The sequence below is a fragment of the Gobio gobio genome (assembly GCF_949357685.1).
Source record: "Gobio gobio genome assembly, chromosome: 19".
Taxonomy (NCBI): domain Eukaryota; kingdom Metazoa; phylum Chordata; class Actinopteri; order Cypriniformes; family Gobionidae; genus Gobio; species Gobio gobio.
This window is the reverse complement of record NC_137112.1, coordinates 24,692,461-24,712,113: the sequence shown is the minus strand read 5'-3', so window position 1 is coordinate 24,712,113 and position 19,653 is coordinate 24,692,461. Positions and strand designations below refer to the sequence as shown.

The window sequence follows — 19,653 nt, the reverse complement described above, 5'->3', positions numbered from 1 at the left end:
TTAAACTTTCTAAATGTTCCACCCAAGGTATGTCGGTGAATACAGGTTTTACTGACAATATAATCTACATAGCCATACAAACACAAATACACACAAAACAAAACCAAATTAAACAGGGTTTTAATGTAAGGCTAATGGAAATGTGCACAGGAGAGCAGCCTGTCTTGATATCAGTTTGTCTTCAATTTATTAAGCTGAGGAGGGAGAAGGTTGCCGTTCTTAAAACAGCCAGTGAAATGTGCTGATAGCAGTGGAGGGACATTCTGCATTAAGCTGAAATGTGTGACCAGTAGTACATTTTGTATTGAGTCTTTCAAGGTATATAAAGCACAACGATACTGCCCTTGTGGGTCACAAGTCTGAAGGAAAGATGAAGGCCTCTGCAGCAGTTTCTGCATCATCGTCATCTTCCTCTGGTATTGTCTCCTCCCAAGTGAAGACATCTAAATTATCATGCACTTGTACAGATTCTTGTCTGCCCCCTTCCATTTCCCAAGGGCACATTGCGTCACGCCGAGCCAGAGGAGGGTTAAGCCTCGTCTCCTCTGCGGCCTGTGTGCCTGTGTCTGAAGGGTATATGCCTGGGGCAGTTTGACTTTTGCTGCTTTCTGTTGTTGCTGCTGTTCCCATGTCATTTCCCCAGGGTGAGACAGATTCTTGAGCACTGTCTTGACTTTTTGATGGGACAGCATGAGTGCAGTCTTGTGGCACAGATTGTTTGGGTGATGCTTTTGCCTCCCATGGACAGACATCTGAATAGACACTTTCTTGCTTTTGCAAGGTTCTCACTGACTCTCCTGTCTGCCATGGACAAACTTCTGCAAGAACACTATCTTGTTTCTGCAAGATCTTTGCAGGCTCTCCTGTCTCCCATGGACAAACTTCTGCAAGAACACTATCTTGTTTCTGCAAGATCTTTGCAGGCTCTCCTGTCTCCCATGGACAAACTTCTACAAGAACACTATCTTGTTTCTGCAAGATCTTTGCGGGCTCTCCTGTCTCCCATGGACAAACTTCTGCAATGACACTATCTTGTTTCTGCAAGATCTTTGCAGGCTCTCCTGTCTCCCATGGACAAACTTCTGCAAGAACACTATCTTGTTTCTGCAAGATCTTCGCGGGCTCTCCTGTCTCCCATGGACAAACTTCTGCAAGAACACTATCTTGTTTCTGCAAGATCTTTGCGGGCTCTCCTGTCTCCCATGGACAAACTTCTGCAAGAACACTATCTTGTTTCTGCAAGATCTTTGCGGGCTCTCCTGTCTCCCATGGACAAACTTCTGCAATAACACTATCTTGTTTCTGCAAGATCTTTGCGGGCTCTCCTGTCTCCCATGGACAAACATCTGCATGGATACTTTTTTGTTTCTGTAAAGTATTAACTGGCTCTCCTGTCTCCCATGGACAGACTTCTGCAAGAACACTATCTTGTTTCTGCAAGATCTTTGTTGCCTCTTCTGTTTCCCATTGACAAACATCTGCATGAACACTTTTCTGCTTTTGCAAGGTCTTGACAGTTTCACTTGTCTCCCATGGACAGATATCTCCACAGACACTTTCGTCTTTCTGTATGGACTTCACAGACTCGCTTGTTTCCCATGGACACACAATTACATGAACAATGTCTTGCTGTTGATCTACTTTCATTGACTCCTTTTTCGTAGCACCTTCCCTCTCTTCTAACTTCTCAGAATCCTCTACTTCCCATGGACAGACAAATGTTTTATTAGTCACTGTCTCTTTTAAAGAGTGTTTTGTAGTGTCTTCTGTATTCGGCTCTGACTCCCAAGGACATATTTCAATTACAGGTGGGGGTGGTTCAGGAAAATCACTTTCTTTTTTCAGTGTTTCCACAGAACATGCATCTCTCTGAGCCAGTTCTTGGTGTACTGGACTTTGTCTAGCATTAACATAAATTACCCTTTCACCAGGTTTTATTGCGTCACTAGGAGTTTTGATGGATCCCTGTCTAACCTGAGAATTGTTTGTGTCTATTTCATAAGAAGGGCCTGATTCAGGCTTCACATTTACCTGCTTCTGGGTGTCTCCAGACATAGGGACTTCAACAGTAGTATTACATATATTGTCTTCTGTGATCCTTGATGGGTCACGGTTTGTTTCCCGAGGACAGACATCAGTAAGCGTGCTCTTGATTTGCAATTGCTCTACTTCCACAACTTCCCAAGGACAGACTTCAGAAATGCTGGTTTGATGAAAAGGTTTTGGGACATCCCATGGACACACTTCTGTATTAGGAACAGACAATAAAGAATTTAGTTGGAATTCAGGGGATTTGAAGCCAACATTGCTTACTGTCATAGAGAGTACTTGCTTGTCACTGCATTGTCTTTGTAATACACTGTCGTTCACATTCTGCTTCTTGACCTCCAAGAGAACCTCCTCTGACTCCCATGGACAGATGTGAACTGGAGCAGTATGTTTGGGGCTCTTTTCAGGAGACTCTGTAGATGGCAGCCGTATTGCTGTTTGCTTCACAAGGGAAGGTTTTGTGCCTATGGTGGTCATAGCCCGTCTGTGTGTCTGTGGGGTACGTTTGTCTGAAGCTGCACTGCCTGGGTACAATCTCATGGATGTGGACAGGGATTTTTGTAGTGTTCCTTCCTTAACATTACTTTCTTGTAGGCTTTTCTCTCTGCTCAAACTTCTCCCAACTTCTCCAATGCTTTTAGCTGTAAGGAGATTTTGGGTGGCAGAACGGAAAGAGAAAACCCGAAAATCCTTTGGCTTCCCGGAGACCGTAAGTGGCGACCCTGGAGCACTACAGGAGATCAAAGGCTTGAGTTTTGTGGAATCAACATCTGACTGTATGCCATTGCCAGTTTCTGTTGCAGGAGGAGTAGGAGGTGGTAAGTATTCCCAAGGACAAACATATAATAGCGTAGGTGACGAGGCAGCACCAGGTGATTTGGGTTCTTCTTGATTTGAAAGAGAATATGTAACATGTTTTTGATTCTTGTTTGCAGGGGGCTCCTCTGGTACCTCCCATGGGCAGACCTCTGCCTTGTCAAATGACTCTGAGAGCAAAGCACTTGAAGTCTGCTTCTTTATGTCGACATCCACAGTTAGCTGGGGCTTTTCTGCTGGGGCAGCTTTGCCAGGAAGGTACACATTTTCAATGCTTCTACAAGAAGTCACAGAGCGATGGTCATTTCGTTCTATAACGCTAAGTGATTTTTGAAACCTGGTAGGCTCGGGAAGTAGAAGATTTGTGTCTAACGATAGATTGTGGGCACTGGCAGACTTGCAGACCAGCAATGTTGTATTGATGGATCCTGCATCAGAATGCTGTGAAGCCCTCTTGTCTGTTGTGCTCTTCATGGAGAAGTTTAATAGGGAGACCTCTCTTTCTGGGGTACAGTCATAGGCACTATGGGACTTTCGCAGTTTTGGAGAAGGCTGCATTAAAGTTTCGTTCATAGTGTTAATGCTTGGGGTTTGATGACATTTGTAATAAGATCCAGATCGGGTTATAGTTCCTATTGCAGCACTGACATCCTTGTCTTCACGGCTGCATTGCCTGCTTAAACTTTCAGGGATCTCAGTGATTCGTTTTATAAGGGATCGTCCAATACTGAGGCGAGAGCCGCGCTTCTTTGGAAGGTGGGGATTGCTGTTTGCCATTCTCTTGGTCTTGTGGACTTCCAACTGAGAATACAGTTTCTTCAGCTCATTCTGGTGCAGAGGAGAAAAAGGGTTTCAGTTGAGGAGAGTAATTGGGAGCAATACAGTAGGACAGTTTCTGTGATGGTATGTTCTGTACAAAACATGATGTTCAAAAGGCACCAAGTTACAGGGTAATATATCAAAATAGGGCAAGTAAAGGCAAAGGGGGATGAGGAGGAGGCTAACATAGGTAATAATGCTGATAGCTGAAGTAAATTTTTTAATAATAGAGATTATCAGGGCATGTTGGCTCATGGGGACCCATGAGTCCACCCCCCCCCCCCCCCCCCTTGCTCCACTCTTCTTATGAGATAATGGCAAAAAGCTAAATTATATTTGAAAAAATATCAGAAATACATACATAACAGACAACAAGGTTTATTTATTTTGTCATTTTTTAGCTTTTTGTAATGTTTATTTAAGTCCCGGGTATACTCAATTTTCTGCGTTCTGCTTCGTCTCGTGCACTGTCGTGTCAGCACAGCTTTCAAAAGGGTCTTTTGCACCGGGTAGTTCTAGAAAATTTGTTATAGGAACTAGCCACCAGGATGGTTCCCTCGAGAGCTAAAAGTTACCCTAGGGCCATTTTCCTGGTTGCATTCGCACCGAGAGTATAGAACTCTGAAGTGATGTATTTGTTGTTGTGACTTTTATTTTGAAGGCGCGGTGGACCTTTATTTTGACGGTGCTGATAAATAGGCTATAATCTGTGTGTGTAGACGGCTTTTTTAAAAATGGCGGGTGCTAATGTTTTGCGTGCGTTCGGCCAATCAGTGCACACTTGCATCACTGGTGATTCCTATTGTGCTGGGTTATGCTAGGTTTCAGACAGATTGGAATTTGGATTTTTCCCACCTTCTAGGAAATAACGTCTGGAGCTCAAAGTCGGATGTTCACCGTGTGAACTCGGGGTACATCGATCAACCCCAACCTCAGCAAGACGTGTCAATTGACGTCACTTTCAAGATGTCGGCAAGTCCTGCTTCCAATGAGCATAAGCGTAAAACATTAAACATTAGACATTAAGTTTATGTAATATGCCTTCGTTTTTGTTTATCGTCTGCTGTTTTCTAAACGATTTTATGTTGTTTTTATTCTGTTTTTGCCAGTTGACACAAAAACGCAATATGTTCTCGTTGTGTGGTGGCGACATCATGTGGTCAACTTGAACATGACCTCTGAGTGCCTGGAACTCACTGAGGTCTGAAGTGGGACATTTAATTTGGGATATTCCAACGTCCAACCTCGCCTAGAACACAGTATTAAACCTACTCTGAAGTAGGAGCTAAATTTGTTCCCCCAAAATGAGTTCCTAGATCAAAAATCGTTTCTAGTTCCTGTGGTGCAAACATGCCAAAATCCGGGCACTTCCACTGACATTACACGGAACAATTTGTACCAGGAACCCCCGCCCAGACCTGTTGCTGTCTGCGTTTCCATCGTGGTCTAAAGTACCGTTAAGATTAGTCCGGTGACTTCGGACAGCGTGCGACTTTCCAGTTCCCACTGGATTTTGTCCTCCGCATATAAACTTAATAAGCCTGAACCTCGTACCCGCTCCATCTGTCGTATTTCTTAAACTCCATTGTTGATTCGAATAGCAAACAACTCTTACTTCAAGCACCACAACAGACTTTTAGATTGAAATAAAATGCTGCGTGAACTCAACCAATCAGCATGTTCAGCGCCCAAGCCCCACCCCGGAAAGTTCCGGAACTTTGAAAAAGTACTACCTCGCAAGCAGGGATGTTTTGAGGGGAAAATTTTTACCCGGAACTTCATTTAGACCCTGGTTCCTGCGGTCGAAACACACTGAGTACCACCCTAATTTCCCTAGTTCCTGGAGAAAGTTCCTGCGGTGGAAACATGGTTTATGATTAGGTTCCTCCGTTGCGAAAGCCCCTAAAGCATACTCAACCGCGGATGAACGAGTTTGACACATGCGCAGTACAATTGATACACTGTGCCATTGTCAAAGAAATGTACAAGAAGTGTCCTTACCAGACATCAGAGGTCAGCACTGGGTTGTGTCAATTACAGGACAATCAAAACAAAAACTATGGACAAGGATATTGTTTTGTACTGCTCTTTCTGTACGTTTCTTTGACTACTGCACAGTATATCAAAGTTGTGCATATTGCCACCTAGTGGACTCTTCTGTCTCAACATTCACCTTGCACATACAAAAATTATGTTACTCAGACAGTGCACGGACCGTCGCGCAACACAGACGGCTGAAGTATACATTGGGCTTTTTGTGTAACGTTTATATCGCGTGTAACATTGGGCTTTTGTGTAACATTTATTTTTGTGTAATTGGAGATAAAGTAAATTACCTATTAACTTTACTGAAAAGGTCAAATATACGTTTTTAAAAATAATTTATAAATAGACATTGTCAAAAAAAAAAAAAAAGTGTTAGTGTGTGTGCTTTTCTTAAAATGGAAGTGTGAGCATGTGTGTGTCAGTAGGGCTGCAGCAGGGCAAGGTGTTTTACCCGAATGTCATCAGGGTCCAGGCTGTGGTCACTCCAACAGTTAGAGGTGAAACTACTGTTGAGGTAAGAACATGAGCGTCGCAATTCCTCCTCATCCTCATATACCTCCGCAGCTATTTCCTCTCGGCCTGGCCGTGACATGTGAAGAAACTGCAACAAACACCAATGCTGATTTGTATTTGGGATAAGCTACATAACCGAAATGTGTGCCATACAAAGTTTATCAGACAGTAATTAATAGAATCTAGTTTGCATGCTTATGCTATGTATTAAAAAGGATGTACTTTGCTGGAAATGTACATACTTTCGAGTGTGTAATAAAGGAGTATTGTTTTAGGGCAAGCTCAATTGGCTTACTATTTTCAATATACTAACATTGTATTCTAATCTGTCATAATATTTAGGACATTATAGTATGTGAATTGGGATGCAAGAGGTGTTTTATGTGTTTATACAGCTAACTTTATGCCAATTGTGAATTACCTACTGCAATAGGATATCATTTTAAATTATTAATGAATAGGTTAAAATACTTTCGACAGTACCTTAGGTAAAAAAAGCAGGCCGAGTGTTACAGTAATTGTGACATGCGTGTGAGTGAAGAACAGCAAGAGCATCCAGTCAGGATGAATCGATGGTCTGGCGAATCTGAAAGTGACAAGAACAAAGAAGTCAACAGAACAACCTCTTATTATAAGCGTTAAAGCAAAACAACTTTATTCCCCCACCTGAGAAGATGAAACACGAAGGATAGCAGTAGCTCATTGTGGATAGCGATGCTCATGTAACGTGGTTCGTGAAATGCTGAAGGTACAGTCTTCACTGCACTGCACAGGAAACTGCCCCAGCACAGAAACAACAGCTCCGCTGAGAGTGAAAGACAACTATTTTTTTTACTTCAATGGTTTTATGTCACATACACAAATGTACACAGCATTTTGGTTATCTTGTCACGTTACAATATAGGCTTACAATAATACATGCCAACCAACACAAGTTTTGTTTACTAAAAATGTTAAATTATCTTCAGACAGTTACACTGAAATATTGAACCCTATGGAAATATCAAAATGACTTTAAATTTAGAAATTGAAAATGTTAATCATGGAAGACATGTATTTAAATTGTATGAATTGCATTTTTATATATTTTTTAATAACTTAAGTCAAGACTAAAAAGTGAGCATCTTAAAGATCTATAGTCAAGTCACCTTCATTTATATAGCGCTTTCACAACAACGATTGCTTCAAAGCAGCTTTACAGTGATAATGTGAAATTAAAGGGATAGTTCACCCAAAAATGAAAATTAGCCCATAATTTACTCACCCTCAAGTCATTCTAGGTGTATATGACATTCTTCTTTCAGACGAATAAAATCGGAGTTATATTACAAAAGTCCAGGCTTATCCAAGCATTAGAATTGGATTCATAATTGCTCTGTTTTTGAAGTCCATAAAAAGTGCATCTGCCCATCAAATAACGTGCTCCACGCGGCTCTGGGGTGTTAATAAAGGCCTTCTGAAGCAAATCTATGGGTTTGTGTAAGAAAAATATCCATATTTAAAACTTTATCAAGTAAACTTTCGGCTGACCGCCTTCCCTGTTCAATTTATGGAAAAAATGTTGAAAGTTCCCCTGCCGATCGAAAGACTAACGCGACCAGGTACGCTCGTCATGATGTCACGTACGCATCTTGAGTTTAACTTTCAAAATGAATATTTTTCTTACGCATCGATTCGCTTCAGAAGGCCTTTATTAACACCCCGGAGCCGCGCGGAGCACGTTATTTGACGGACAGATGCACTTTTTATGGACTTCAAAAACAGCAACTATGAATCAAATTCTAATGCTTGGATTAGCCTGGACTTTTGTTATATAACTCAGATTTTATCCGTCTGAAAGAAGAATGTCATACACACCTAGGATAACTTGAGGGGGAGTAAATTATGGGCTAATTTTCATTTTTGGGTGAACTATCCCTTTAATTTTGTTTTAGATGAAATGCTAAAGTAAGTTTTTGATTGATTAATTTCTGTTGTAGAAACTGATTAGTTATTTAATTTGGCGCCACTTAAATAACCCCATCTTCAACTAAAACAGAAAATAGAAGAAGGGATGTATATTTAAATTAAAATATACAGCGTTAAGTATTATAGGCTAGTGTAGCAGTATAATAAATGCAAGGTTCATTTTGTGTGAGCTGTCTGAATGTGCCGGAATGATTGTGTAAATCTATTTTATCTAATGGTGTCATTTCAGTTCAGTCCTTCATTTACTTAGTCTAATTTATGATGTTTTAGCAGTAACATTACTATAATTTTTTGTGGTATTTTATTAGTATGGTAGGTAGTGGTTAATGCTGAATCATATCCAATGACAATGGTACTGTGTTCAAATCATCAACTAAATGCTTCAAAGAACATTAAATTATCCTGGACCATTCATCCTTTCATTTGTCTGATCTACTAATGTGCCCCAATTTCAATTAATCTCTCTGCCAGACACCCAAGAAAACCGATGGACTACTGCCACCAGTCAGAAATGACATCACTTGCCTACAGCCATCATGTAGTCCCACCGGTCCAGGTCGCACACATTGAAGCCTTGTCCTTCTGAAGTGTTGGAAATGATCAGCAATGGAACATTTCGGTCTCGATTCTGCAGGACGCCTACTGTCCATGCACACAGGAACCAGCTGACAGTAAGCACTATAACTCCCAGCATCCTCAGCACACCCGTGGTAGTGATGTATGGCACTCTCTGGGCTGTACGCGACAGGAAAACCCTCAGAACCCTGGAAACACGTGCCCACATAGGCTGATTAATTTTGGGAGTTTAATTAGGTTTTTCAGGTTTTTTTCTCAGATCACAGACTTCTAGTGTAGTCTTAAAGATGCACTCGGTTATTTTTCCCTAATTACAAAGCAATAAAAATATGTGCACTCATCTGTAGCCTAATAAAAGCTGTTTTATTTTACCAGGAGCGGGTCAGCTCAGCTCATGGAGGCCGACATGTTGTAGTGACCTTGTTATTGGACACGTTTGTTAACAGACTAAATTAATTCTAAATTCAATTTATACATATCAATCAATATATACCTATACTTTTCTACAATTTTACAATAAACCACAACTAAAACCAACACAAATAAAAAAAATACTGAGTGCATTTTTTAAACGCCTTGAGAATAGAAATCTTATTACACAACATTTCATCTGACATATGTGCAGGTTAGAAGAGAGGGTTGAGTTTGATAAATCACAGATGACAGGACTGAAGTGCTACAGACCGGTACATCTTGAGCGTCACAGTTCCATAAACAATGGCAAAGCCAAGCAGACGGACCCAGCGGAGTAGAATACACCGGAAAGTGCTAGGTTTGAAGTATAGAATGAAGACCTGAAAACATGAACAGTCGTAAAGTCAAGAACAGTCATGAAACGAACTGAAATTATTGAAGGAAGGTGCAAAAATGCTTGTTTTACAAAGCATATTAATGATGAAAACTGATAAAAGAATTAAAAAAAATGTCAAACTCATGTTGAACTACAGTTTGGGGTCGTGCTCACCAAGGCTGCATTAATTTAATCAAAAATATTATTACAATCTAAAATAATTGTTTTCTATTCAAATATACTGTTTTCTTCATGTATTTTAAAATGTAATTTATTCCTGTAATGGCAAAGCTGGATTTTCAGCATCAGTACTCCCGTCGTCAGTGTCACATGACCACAAAACCAGTCATAAGTCACACAGGTATATTTGTGGCAATAGCCAACAATATTTTGTATGGGTCAAAATTATCGATTTTTCTTTAATGCCAAAAATCATTAGGATATTAAGTAGCTAACTATCATGTTCTATGAAGATATTTTCTACTGTAAATATATATAAAAATGTATTATTAGTAATATTCATTGCTAAGGACTTTAAAGGTGATTTCATCGATATTTCGATTTTTTTTGCACCCTCGGAGTCCAGATTTTCTCTGCCAAATATTGTCCTATCCTAACAAACCATACATCAATGGAAAGCTTATTTATTCAGCTTTCAGATGATGTATACATTTAATTTTTTTTTTAATTACGGTTTTACGGTCCAGTGTCACAAATTGTGTAATATCTTGATCATTTTATGCCTCCTAAGTACCAGCTATAATGATTTCAACTGCAGTGCAGTAATCTGTAAAGAAGATTTTAATCCCACACTCACTGGAAAATAAAGCAACAGAGAGCCACACAGGATCATCTCCAGCAGCAAAAGCCCTGAGGATCGGATCCGCTGAGATACAGAAAGATGGAGAGAAGAAGAGGTGAGAAGTGGAGAGTGGAAGAGGTGAAATTACAGAAGCTGTCAAGCGTGCATCATGTTTGTGCACATGTGGGACCTCTTTGACGGTGTTTGAAATTATTCATCATAACACATGGCATCATGTTAGGATGCCACAGAAATCTTACCTTGGTTCTTCTGCATTGATATGCTACCAGCATGCTAATAAGTACAAGGATCATGAAGAGGCCCTGGACAGCCAGGACGCCCGTTCTCAGGAGCCAGTCTTCCTGCACCCAACACGGGCCTCCATCCTCACACTCAGCGCAGCCGGGCCAACAGGGCAGACACACAGGGACTTCTGGGTAACAAGCTTGGGTACTATTCACACGGTTGTTCCCTGTAACACCATAAATCATCATTTTTATTTTTTAAATAAATCAATTTTAAATTAATTTAATTAAAGGGTTAGTTCACCCAAAAATTTAATTTCTGTCATTACTCACCCTCATGTCGTTCCAAACCCATAAGACCTTCATTCATCTTTGGAACACAAAGATATTTTTGATGAAATCCGAGTACTTTCTGACCCCTCCATAGACAGCAATTTAATTACCACTTTCAAGGCCCATAAAGGTAGTAAAGACATTGTTAAAATCGTCCATGTGACTACAGTGGTTGAACCTTAATTTAATGAAGGGACGAGTATACATTTTGTGCCCAAAAAACAAACAAAAATAATGACTTTATTCAACAATTTCTTCTAGTCTGTGTCAGACTCTTACGCTGTTGACAGTGTAAACAGTGCAGCGCTTCCGAGTTCTACAACAGAACGACTCGTGCGCATGCATCGTGGTGCTCACGTGAACAGTGTCGGCCTATGGTAAGCCAGCATTCTGGAAGTGCTGCACTGTTTACACTGTGTCAACAGCGAGTATTCGAGTATTCTCGTCGCTTCATAAAAATAAGGTTGAACCACTGTAGTCACATGGACTATTTTTTTACTACCTTTCTGGGCCTTGAAAGTGGTAATTAATTTGCTGTCCATGGAGGTGTCAGAAAGCTCTCAGATTTCATCAAAAATATCTTAATTTGTGTTCTCAAGATGAACGATGATCTTACGGGTTTGGAACGACATGAGGGTAAGTAATGAATGACAGATTTTTTCTTTTTGGGTGAAATAACCCTTTAATACTTTCACCTATTATAATAATAATAATACAGCTTAAACTTAAGTTGCATTTTTTATGCACTTTGGTCTAAATCATGAGCCCTCTGTCTGAATGGGTGTATCCAGGGCCTAAAATTAACACTCACCAAGCACCAAATGCAGGTAAAAATCTGTGTAGGCGAGTATATGAAACAGTGTTAATCGCCAGTTGGCCAGTACAATTTTTATGAATTCTAACAATGCAATATTGTGAGAACATGAACGACGCTCGAGAAAGTTGACGGGCCAGTGCTGCATCATCATGAAAGTTTAAGCCTTGCCAATTTAAATATTCAAGTGCAAGAAGACATGAAATGTGACTCAATTCGTTACTCACACGCTGTGTAAGAAGTTTTCTGTGCGCAAACGTCCAGAAATCCACGTCTTAGACAGCTTGCGAATACTGAATTGAGCTCTCTTTCACGTCTTCTTGCGCTTGAACAGACATATTCAAACCAAATTATGTCAAAACGGCCGTCTTGGCAAGTATCCTCATAAACATAGTTAGTTACTTCTTAAAGTGCCCCATTATGGTTTTTCAAATATCCCCTTTCATGCAGTGTGTAATATAGCTGTTTGTGATTGTGAACATTCTGCAAAGTTGTAAAGTCGAAAGAAAAAAAGAACCGCCTATACGTCATCTGTAATTTGAATCCTACTTCGTGATGCTTCTACGTCAATAGAAAATATTTTTGCATAATGCCCATCTATGTTGTACATTGTCCGCCCGCGAACACGCCATTTTACTGACGACTGCTTCTCAAATCTCAGAGGTCAACACAAGATTCGCAAAACGTTTGTTCTTGAAAGATGGGTCAATACCCAGTTTATTTGGACCTGTAAGTATGATAATTATAGATATATAGATATAAATACGTGGTTTTGTTTTTTATATTGTGTAGGTTTCTGGCTAACTCCCATTATTACGGTCTTACTGAAATACTTCTGCAAACAGCTGTGGGCCACTATTACCTAAAACTGTGTCGATTAATGCAGATTGTCTGTCGTTCTTACTACTTTAAGTAAAGATAAAGGATGGAGTAAGATTTGTTTTACAAACGTTTATGTTACATCAGCATTATACAGTACATTATGTTACAACGCTGTTATTGATACACTTCCTTCCAATAAATTAGAAATACACACATCAGTTTGTTGATGGACATACGCTTATTAATGCTGATAGTGAGGAATTACAGTTGCAACATCTCATAATGTACACTCTAAAAAAAAGGTTCTATATGGCACTAAAATTGGTTCTTGACTCGTAATCATAGGGGAACCTTTTTTAAGTGCCGTATAGCACCAATTTTGGTGCTTCAGTGGTTCTTCAGCGGTTCTTTTGCTAAGGTGCTATATAGCAGCACTGACTATGGTGCTATATAGCACCGCTACCATATACAGAACATGTTAAGATATGGTGCTATATAGCACCAAAAGTGGTTCCTCTATGATTGCGACGAAGAACCACTTTTAGTGCCATATAAAACTTTTTTTAGATTGTACCTCAAAATGAGTAGTGAGGAACGTCCTGCTCAAGACGTCTTTGCAATGGAGGTTCTGGTTGGAAAAACTAGTTCTTCTAATGTTTTATCATCTGACTCGTGTCCGAGTTGAAATGGTAAACTTGACGTCATTGTTACTGTCTTTACAGTGTGTACAATCGCTAAGCTTTAGGAAGCCTCTGGACGGAGCTGAAGTTTAGTTATGGTAATGGCCGTTTAGCTTCCGAAACACGTGGTGTGCACAGTAGACCAATCACACCAGACTGAGCCATCTGACCAATCAGAGCAGAGTAGGCTCTAGAAAAGGAGGGATTTGGAGAGACTGATTCATCCGTCAAGTCATTTGAGAATCATTGAAAAATGTGGTGATGTGCAATGTATATTATAAGAAAATTGACCTGTTTTGACCGAAACATTTTTTTTTATAATAGCATAATAGTGGCACTTTAAGTGAACTTAAACAGCATTTTTATCAATATAATGGATCCGTGCATTAGCTCTTAAAGTGACAGCAGCCTAATAGTCCTGCTGTTGTCTGTGTTTTTAATGTACATTTTTTGTGTTAATCCAATAACAAAAGACCGGCCATTGGCTTGTGTGGCAAAAAGTTAGTTTTAGGCCCTATTGTTTCTAAAGAGAGGCAAAGCTCAATTGTTCCAAAGAAAACAGAAAAAAATGATGTACAAAAAATACATCAAAGCTAATGTTTTAATGCCTTTCTGCTATAACTTTTACCCTTGCCCAATCATTGATTGTGATACTTTTATATGGCATCATGTTAGCTACACTATATTGCCAAACGTTTTGTGGGCCTGCCAGTATATGCACATGAACTTTAATGTCATCCCATTCTTAATCTGTAAGGTTTAATATGGAGTTTGCCCACCCTTTACAGTTATAACAGCTTCAACTCTTCTGGGAAGGCTTCCCACAAGGTTTAGGAGTGTGTTTATGGGAGTTTTTAACCATTCTTCTAGAAGCTCATTTGTGAGGTCAGGCACTGATGTTGGACGAGAAGGCCTGGCTCACAGTCTCCGCTCTAATTCATCCCAAAAGTGTTCTGTCGGGTTGAGGTCAGGACTCTGTGCAGGCCAGTCAAGTTCCTCCATACCAAACTCGCTCATCCATATCTTTATGGACCTTGCTTTGTGCACTGGTGCGCAGTCATGTTGGAACAGGAAAGGGCCATCCCCAAACTGTTCCCACAAAGTTGGGAGCATGAAATTGTCCAAAATCTCTTGGCATACTGAAGCATTAAAGAGTTCCTTTCACTGGAACTAAGGGGCCAAGCCCAACCCCTGAAAAACAACCCTACACCATAATCCCCCACCACCAAACTTTGCACTTGCCGTCAGGCAAGTACCGTTCTCTGGAACTAAGGGACCAAGCCCAACAATGAGTTGGCAACCGCCAAACCCAGACTTGTCCATCGGATTGCCAGACAGAGAAGCGTGATTCGTCACTCCAGAGAACACGTCTCCACTGCTCTAGAGTCCAGTGGTGGCGTGCTTTACACTGCATCTGACGCTTTGCATTGCACTTGGTGATGTAAGGCTTGGATGCAGCTGCTTGGCCGTAGAAACCCATTCCATGAAGCTCTCTACGCACTGTTCTTGAGCTAATCTGAAGGCCACAGGAAGTTTGGAGGTCTGTAGCTATTGACTGCAGAAAGTTGGCAACTTCTGCGAACTGTGTGCCTCAGCATGCGCTGACCCTGCTCTGTGATTTTACATGGCCTACCACTTCGTGGCTGAGTTGCTGTTGTTCACAATTGCTTCCACATTTGTTATAATACCACCAACAGTTGACCGTCAAATTTTTAGTCATGAGGAAATTTCACGAATGGACTTATTGCACAGGTGGCAACCTATCACGGTACCGCACTTGAATTCACTGAGCTAGAGCTACTGAGAGCGACCCATTCTTTCACAAGTGTTTGTTGAAGCATCTGCATTCCTAGGTGCTTGATTTTATACACCTGTAGCCATGGAAGTGATTGGAACACCTGAATTCAATGATTTGGAGGGTTGTCCCAATACTATTGGCAATATAGTGTGTATATATTATCCAATAAAATAAGTCTAAACCCACTGTATAGACTGTTTCTGTGCGACTGGTTTTTGATTATTTTAAGCTGCTTACATTTGTTTCGTATGTCTGGATTTGGACTGTAGTAGCCCTTTTTACACCGACAGCAGTACTGACCCATCCGGAAGCCTTGTTGTGGGATGGGCTCACACTATGGGGAAGAGAAAGAAATAGAGATGAAGTCATGTTTTACCTTCATCTGTAAGCAAATGACTAGCTCCTAGAAAGGGAGCATTAATTGCATGTGTAGTCTCTCCTTAGCGGTTTATCTGTGAGAGTCCCACACATCAGACTCACTCTGAGTTAATCTAAGCTAAATCCTAAATGGAGGGGTAATACCTCTATTGGCAGAGCTTTATCTTTTTATTCAGGGAAATCCAGCACTGTTCACGTACATTTTTTTTCATGTTATTTTCACTTAAGAACAAGATTCTTGATTATAAGAGGATATTGTGATCTTGAAGAGGAGCAATTAGGAATAAATAAAATAATAATAATAATAATTACTTAGACACTCAATGTATCTCTATTTATTCAGTATCTAGTATTGTTTTATTTTACAGATCTGATCTTTAAGTAATTCAGTAAAACCAACACAGGTTCTTGTCTGTCACTTTATTGAACAGTATGTAACCTTTATAATATACGCTGGAATATATCATACATCATACCAATCTAATGCTTCATGCAATTAATGCATTGTCATGACACAAAACTGTTCTATTAATATGTTGCTCCTCTCATTTATAGGCGGATCAACTCAATTCTCATTAAATTCGTTCAGTGTGCCAAATCCTGCCGTTGCTTAACCTGCCAACACCTGTGAGCTTTTGCTCTGGTAGGTCAGGATGATGGGGGGGGTATGGATCTTGTGGAAGGGGGATGTATGAGCCTCTACCTTCTGGGAGGGGGTCAGAGTGGGGTGGGGTGGGTGGTGTTTGGGGGTGGGGTGTGTGTTGTGGTATGTGAGCATCACAGGATTACCAACCTAATCCTTCAGATCATCCTGCACCCAGTGCTCACATCTTTAAATAGAAGGTCTGGATGAAAGTGGGAGGATGCTGATGGAAAACAGTGGGAACAGGAAATGGGAAATGTATATAACAGTCCAGCAATACAATGTGTAAAGCAGATGATATACGTATTGTATTGAAATACGTATGTATTTCTTAATAATAACCTAATATAATATTGAGATGCCAGATCTGATGGCAAAAGACATTATGAAATGGTGTGCAGGATTAAAGTTAAAGGGATTTTTCATTCAAAAATTAACTTTTATAACTGTATAACTTTAAGTGTTGTTAATGAAACAGTGTACAGTTGACTTCCACTGTAGGAACAAAAAAAAAAACACCTGAAACATTTATGTCCCACAGTTTTGGGTGAACTAAGTAATTGCCCAAGTATACATATAATCTATATTCAGTCAATTTGTAAGGAATGTCAATCCAAAACCTGATCCTGTGACGTAATTTACAGGAAAAAATATTAGAGGAGAGCATAGCTGATAACAAAATTCTAATGCTATCATAATAGTTGCTTTACAGTGGAGAATCAAACATGCTCACAGAGACACAAAAATAAATCACTTCACCACAAATGTCCTCTTGACATTTAGTGGCAGAGTGTTTTGAGTGGATCTCCGAATGTGTTCTGGCCCTACTTGTCCCTGGATAGAAAAATCCACCCAAACAGCATATAATATATCATTCTGAGCATCTGAAGAAGAGATCTGAACCTACAATGTAGCAGCTCCTTGTATGACATTGAAAACAAATTTGATGACATTTATATTCATGTTAAATGGCCAAATGTGTTAAGAATCTGCTTTCAATTAAAAAAGCAAAAAAACATTGTGGTGAAACTTTACAATGCGGTTCTATTCATTACCTTTATAGTTGAGGCATTAGCTAATGAGCTAACAATCTTTATTAATCTATGTTAATTTGTAAATATACTAATACATTCTTAATACTAATACAAAACAATGAGACATTCTTTCGAAATATCTTATTTTGTGTTCCACAGAAGAAAGTAAGTCATACAGGTTTGGAACGACAAGAGGTTAAGCAAATAATGACAGTTTTCAATTGGGGTGAACTATCCCTTTACCTAATGAATTGAACCTTACTGCAAAGTGTTGCCAAAATTTGTATGAAACTTGATGACATGCTCACTGGCATCGAGCCCAGTGAGGTGTCTGCAGTAAGTTGCATATTGAAGTATTGGTCAGTGACAATGTACACTCACCTCCATGCTGGTACGATTACATTGGTGTGTGTTTGCAAACCAGACGTCTCCACTGGCACACTGATCCACATCAAATCCCTGGACGTTAACATCAATGCGGATCACACCCCTACCACCAGAAGAGAAACAACAAAGATATGGTTATGACAACAAAGTAATGAAATAAGACTTTTAATGAAGTTAATGGGATAGTGAACCCAGAAAATGGACATTCTGTCATCATTTACTCACCCTCATGTCATTCCAAATCTCAAAAAAACATTATTCTGGGAAACACAATAGAAGAAATTTTGGGAAAAAAAAAAAAAAATTGTATATACAATGGAAGTCAATGGGGTTCTGTTTCAGACCCTATTGAGTTTCATCGTATGGACAAAAACAGAAACATTCTTCAAAATATTTTTTTTGTATTCAAGATAAATATTAAGTGAATGATGACAGAATGTCCATTTTTAGGGGGACTATCAACTAGGGCAGGGGTAGGGAACGTTGATCCTGGAGAGCCACTGCCCTGCAGAGTTTAGCTCCAACCCTGAAAAAAAAAACATTCACCTGCCTGTAGCTTGATTACCTTCAGGTGTGTTTGATTGGGGTTGGAGCTAAACTCTGCAGGGCAGTGGCTCTCCAGGATTAACGTTCCCTACCCCTGAACTAGGGGGACTTGAATTCAGACTATCCCTTCAAGTGAATGGACACTGAGAGATGATTGAAAGACGTTCAAATTTGAGCGTGCAAAAATGAGAAACTATTTAAAGAAGTTGAAGAAAGTGCACTGACCTGAACTCTGGGCTGAGGTCTGGCTTCAACCCGTAAAATGGCATTGAAAGGCTGAGTAACCACCCTGGCAAAAAGCGGCCATCGACACATTCAAGGAAGGGGGCTTCGCCCCACTGAACCCCGCTGCTATTGATCACATAACTATCCCCACGTGCCCACTTGGGAGTATCTAGGGTGCTTAGGTCATTTAGAAGAACCCGTTTAGACAAGGCATGGAGGGGTGGAGAGCTAGACTTGAATGAATCAAACCAGCTTTGGTCAGGTGCAGGAGGACGGAAGCTGCTCCAGGCAGATGTCAGGTCTTGCAGGAGAATGTCCTGGGTTGTGCCTTTGGAGGCACGGAGCACCAATTGGGGCTGTTGGATTGTAGGGTCTGCGTCGAATGTTAGAAAAGCTCGTCTGACCAGGCCTGGCCTGTCCCCTTCGAGCATGGCCCGGACCAGTGCATGGTACCACTCGATATCCTCTCGTACGCTTGTTTCTCTCAGCTCACTAGCTTGAAATATCAGGTTGAGAAAATTGGCCGCATTGGTCAGAGACGCTATGGCTTGGTGCAAGAGAGGGAGAAGTTCTCTGGGCGCAGGTCCCTGCCGAACAACCTGCTGGAATGTCCGTGTGCAGGTGGAGGCAGCCAAGGAGGACGAATCGCCAGTGTAGAGGTAGTTCTCCACGGCAGACCGGTCCTCCTCCGTGCTCACTTTTACAGGAGCCGGACTGGTGGGTAGGGAGCTGGGTGACGAGCTCTTCCCTGTTATGGTATTTGGGTCAGTAGGACAAGGTGTTGAGGTGAACTCCAAGCTGGACGTGTCCTCAACTTCAGACACAGTGCTGAGCTGAGCAGAAAGCAGGCTAGGCAGTAGCAGCAGTAAAGGTAGCACACAAGCGCACAGGCCCATCCTTGCAGCAACTGCTCCTCCAATGCTTTTTGTGAAGGAAAAGAGCTTTGCGCCTTTTCACATCTTTTCACATCCTGGAAGATGCGTTCAAAGTGCAGTTTCCCTGGCTTTTGCTTCTTCTCTCCTTTTCTTGTTAACCGATTGACACGCTGCACAGGTGTCAGTGGTGATAGTTGGAGTGCAACCGCACTTTGCTGCCAACTGTGTCAAATGAGTGTGCGTTTATACGCGGACTGACATGCACTACTCATTTCCGAAGCTGAAGTTGAAGCTCGCAACATTTATGCTCCATGCGTCCTGCAATCAGTTGGTCAGGTCCTTCTTGGATGTGATGCTGCTGGGACCACGAAGACTCTAAACTCCAGCCTGCAAGAAACTGGAATGAGAAACAAAGATCAACAAGAAACCGATAGCATGTGGAATACCCCCGTTTCTCTCTCTGCTCACCTCTTCACTAACTCTGCAGTCCTTCT

General features: G+C 40.8%; 1 protein-coding gene across 1 annotated transcript; it reads right to left on the bottom strand.

The window, feature by feature from the left end:
* Positions 1 to 351: 351 nt before the first annotated feature.
* gpr179 (G protein-coupled receptor 179) lies at positions 352 to 19,180 on the bottom strand (the record flags this gene model as incomplete). Its single annotated transcript, XM_079845346.1, has 11 exons — positions 352 to 3,693; positions 6,182 to 6,331; positions 6,727 to 6,829; positions 6,910 to 7,048; positions 8,737 to 8,975; positions 9,472 to 9,581; positions 10,395 to 10,463; positions 10,640 to 10,851; positions 15,309 to 15,405; positions 17,508 to 17,616; positions 18,285 to 19,180. The coding sequence occupies 11 exons, from the start codon at positions 19,178 to 19,180 to the stop codon at positions 352 to 354; spliced, it is 5,466 nt and encodes a 1,821-aa protein (XP_079701472.1).
* Positions 19,181 to 19,653: the final 473 nt, after the last annotated feature.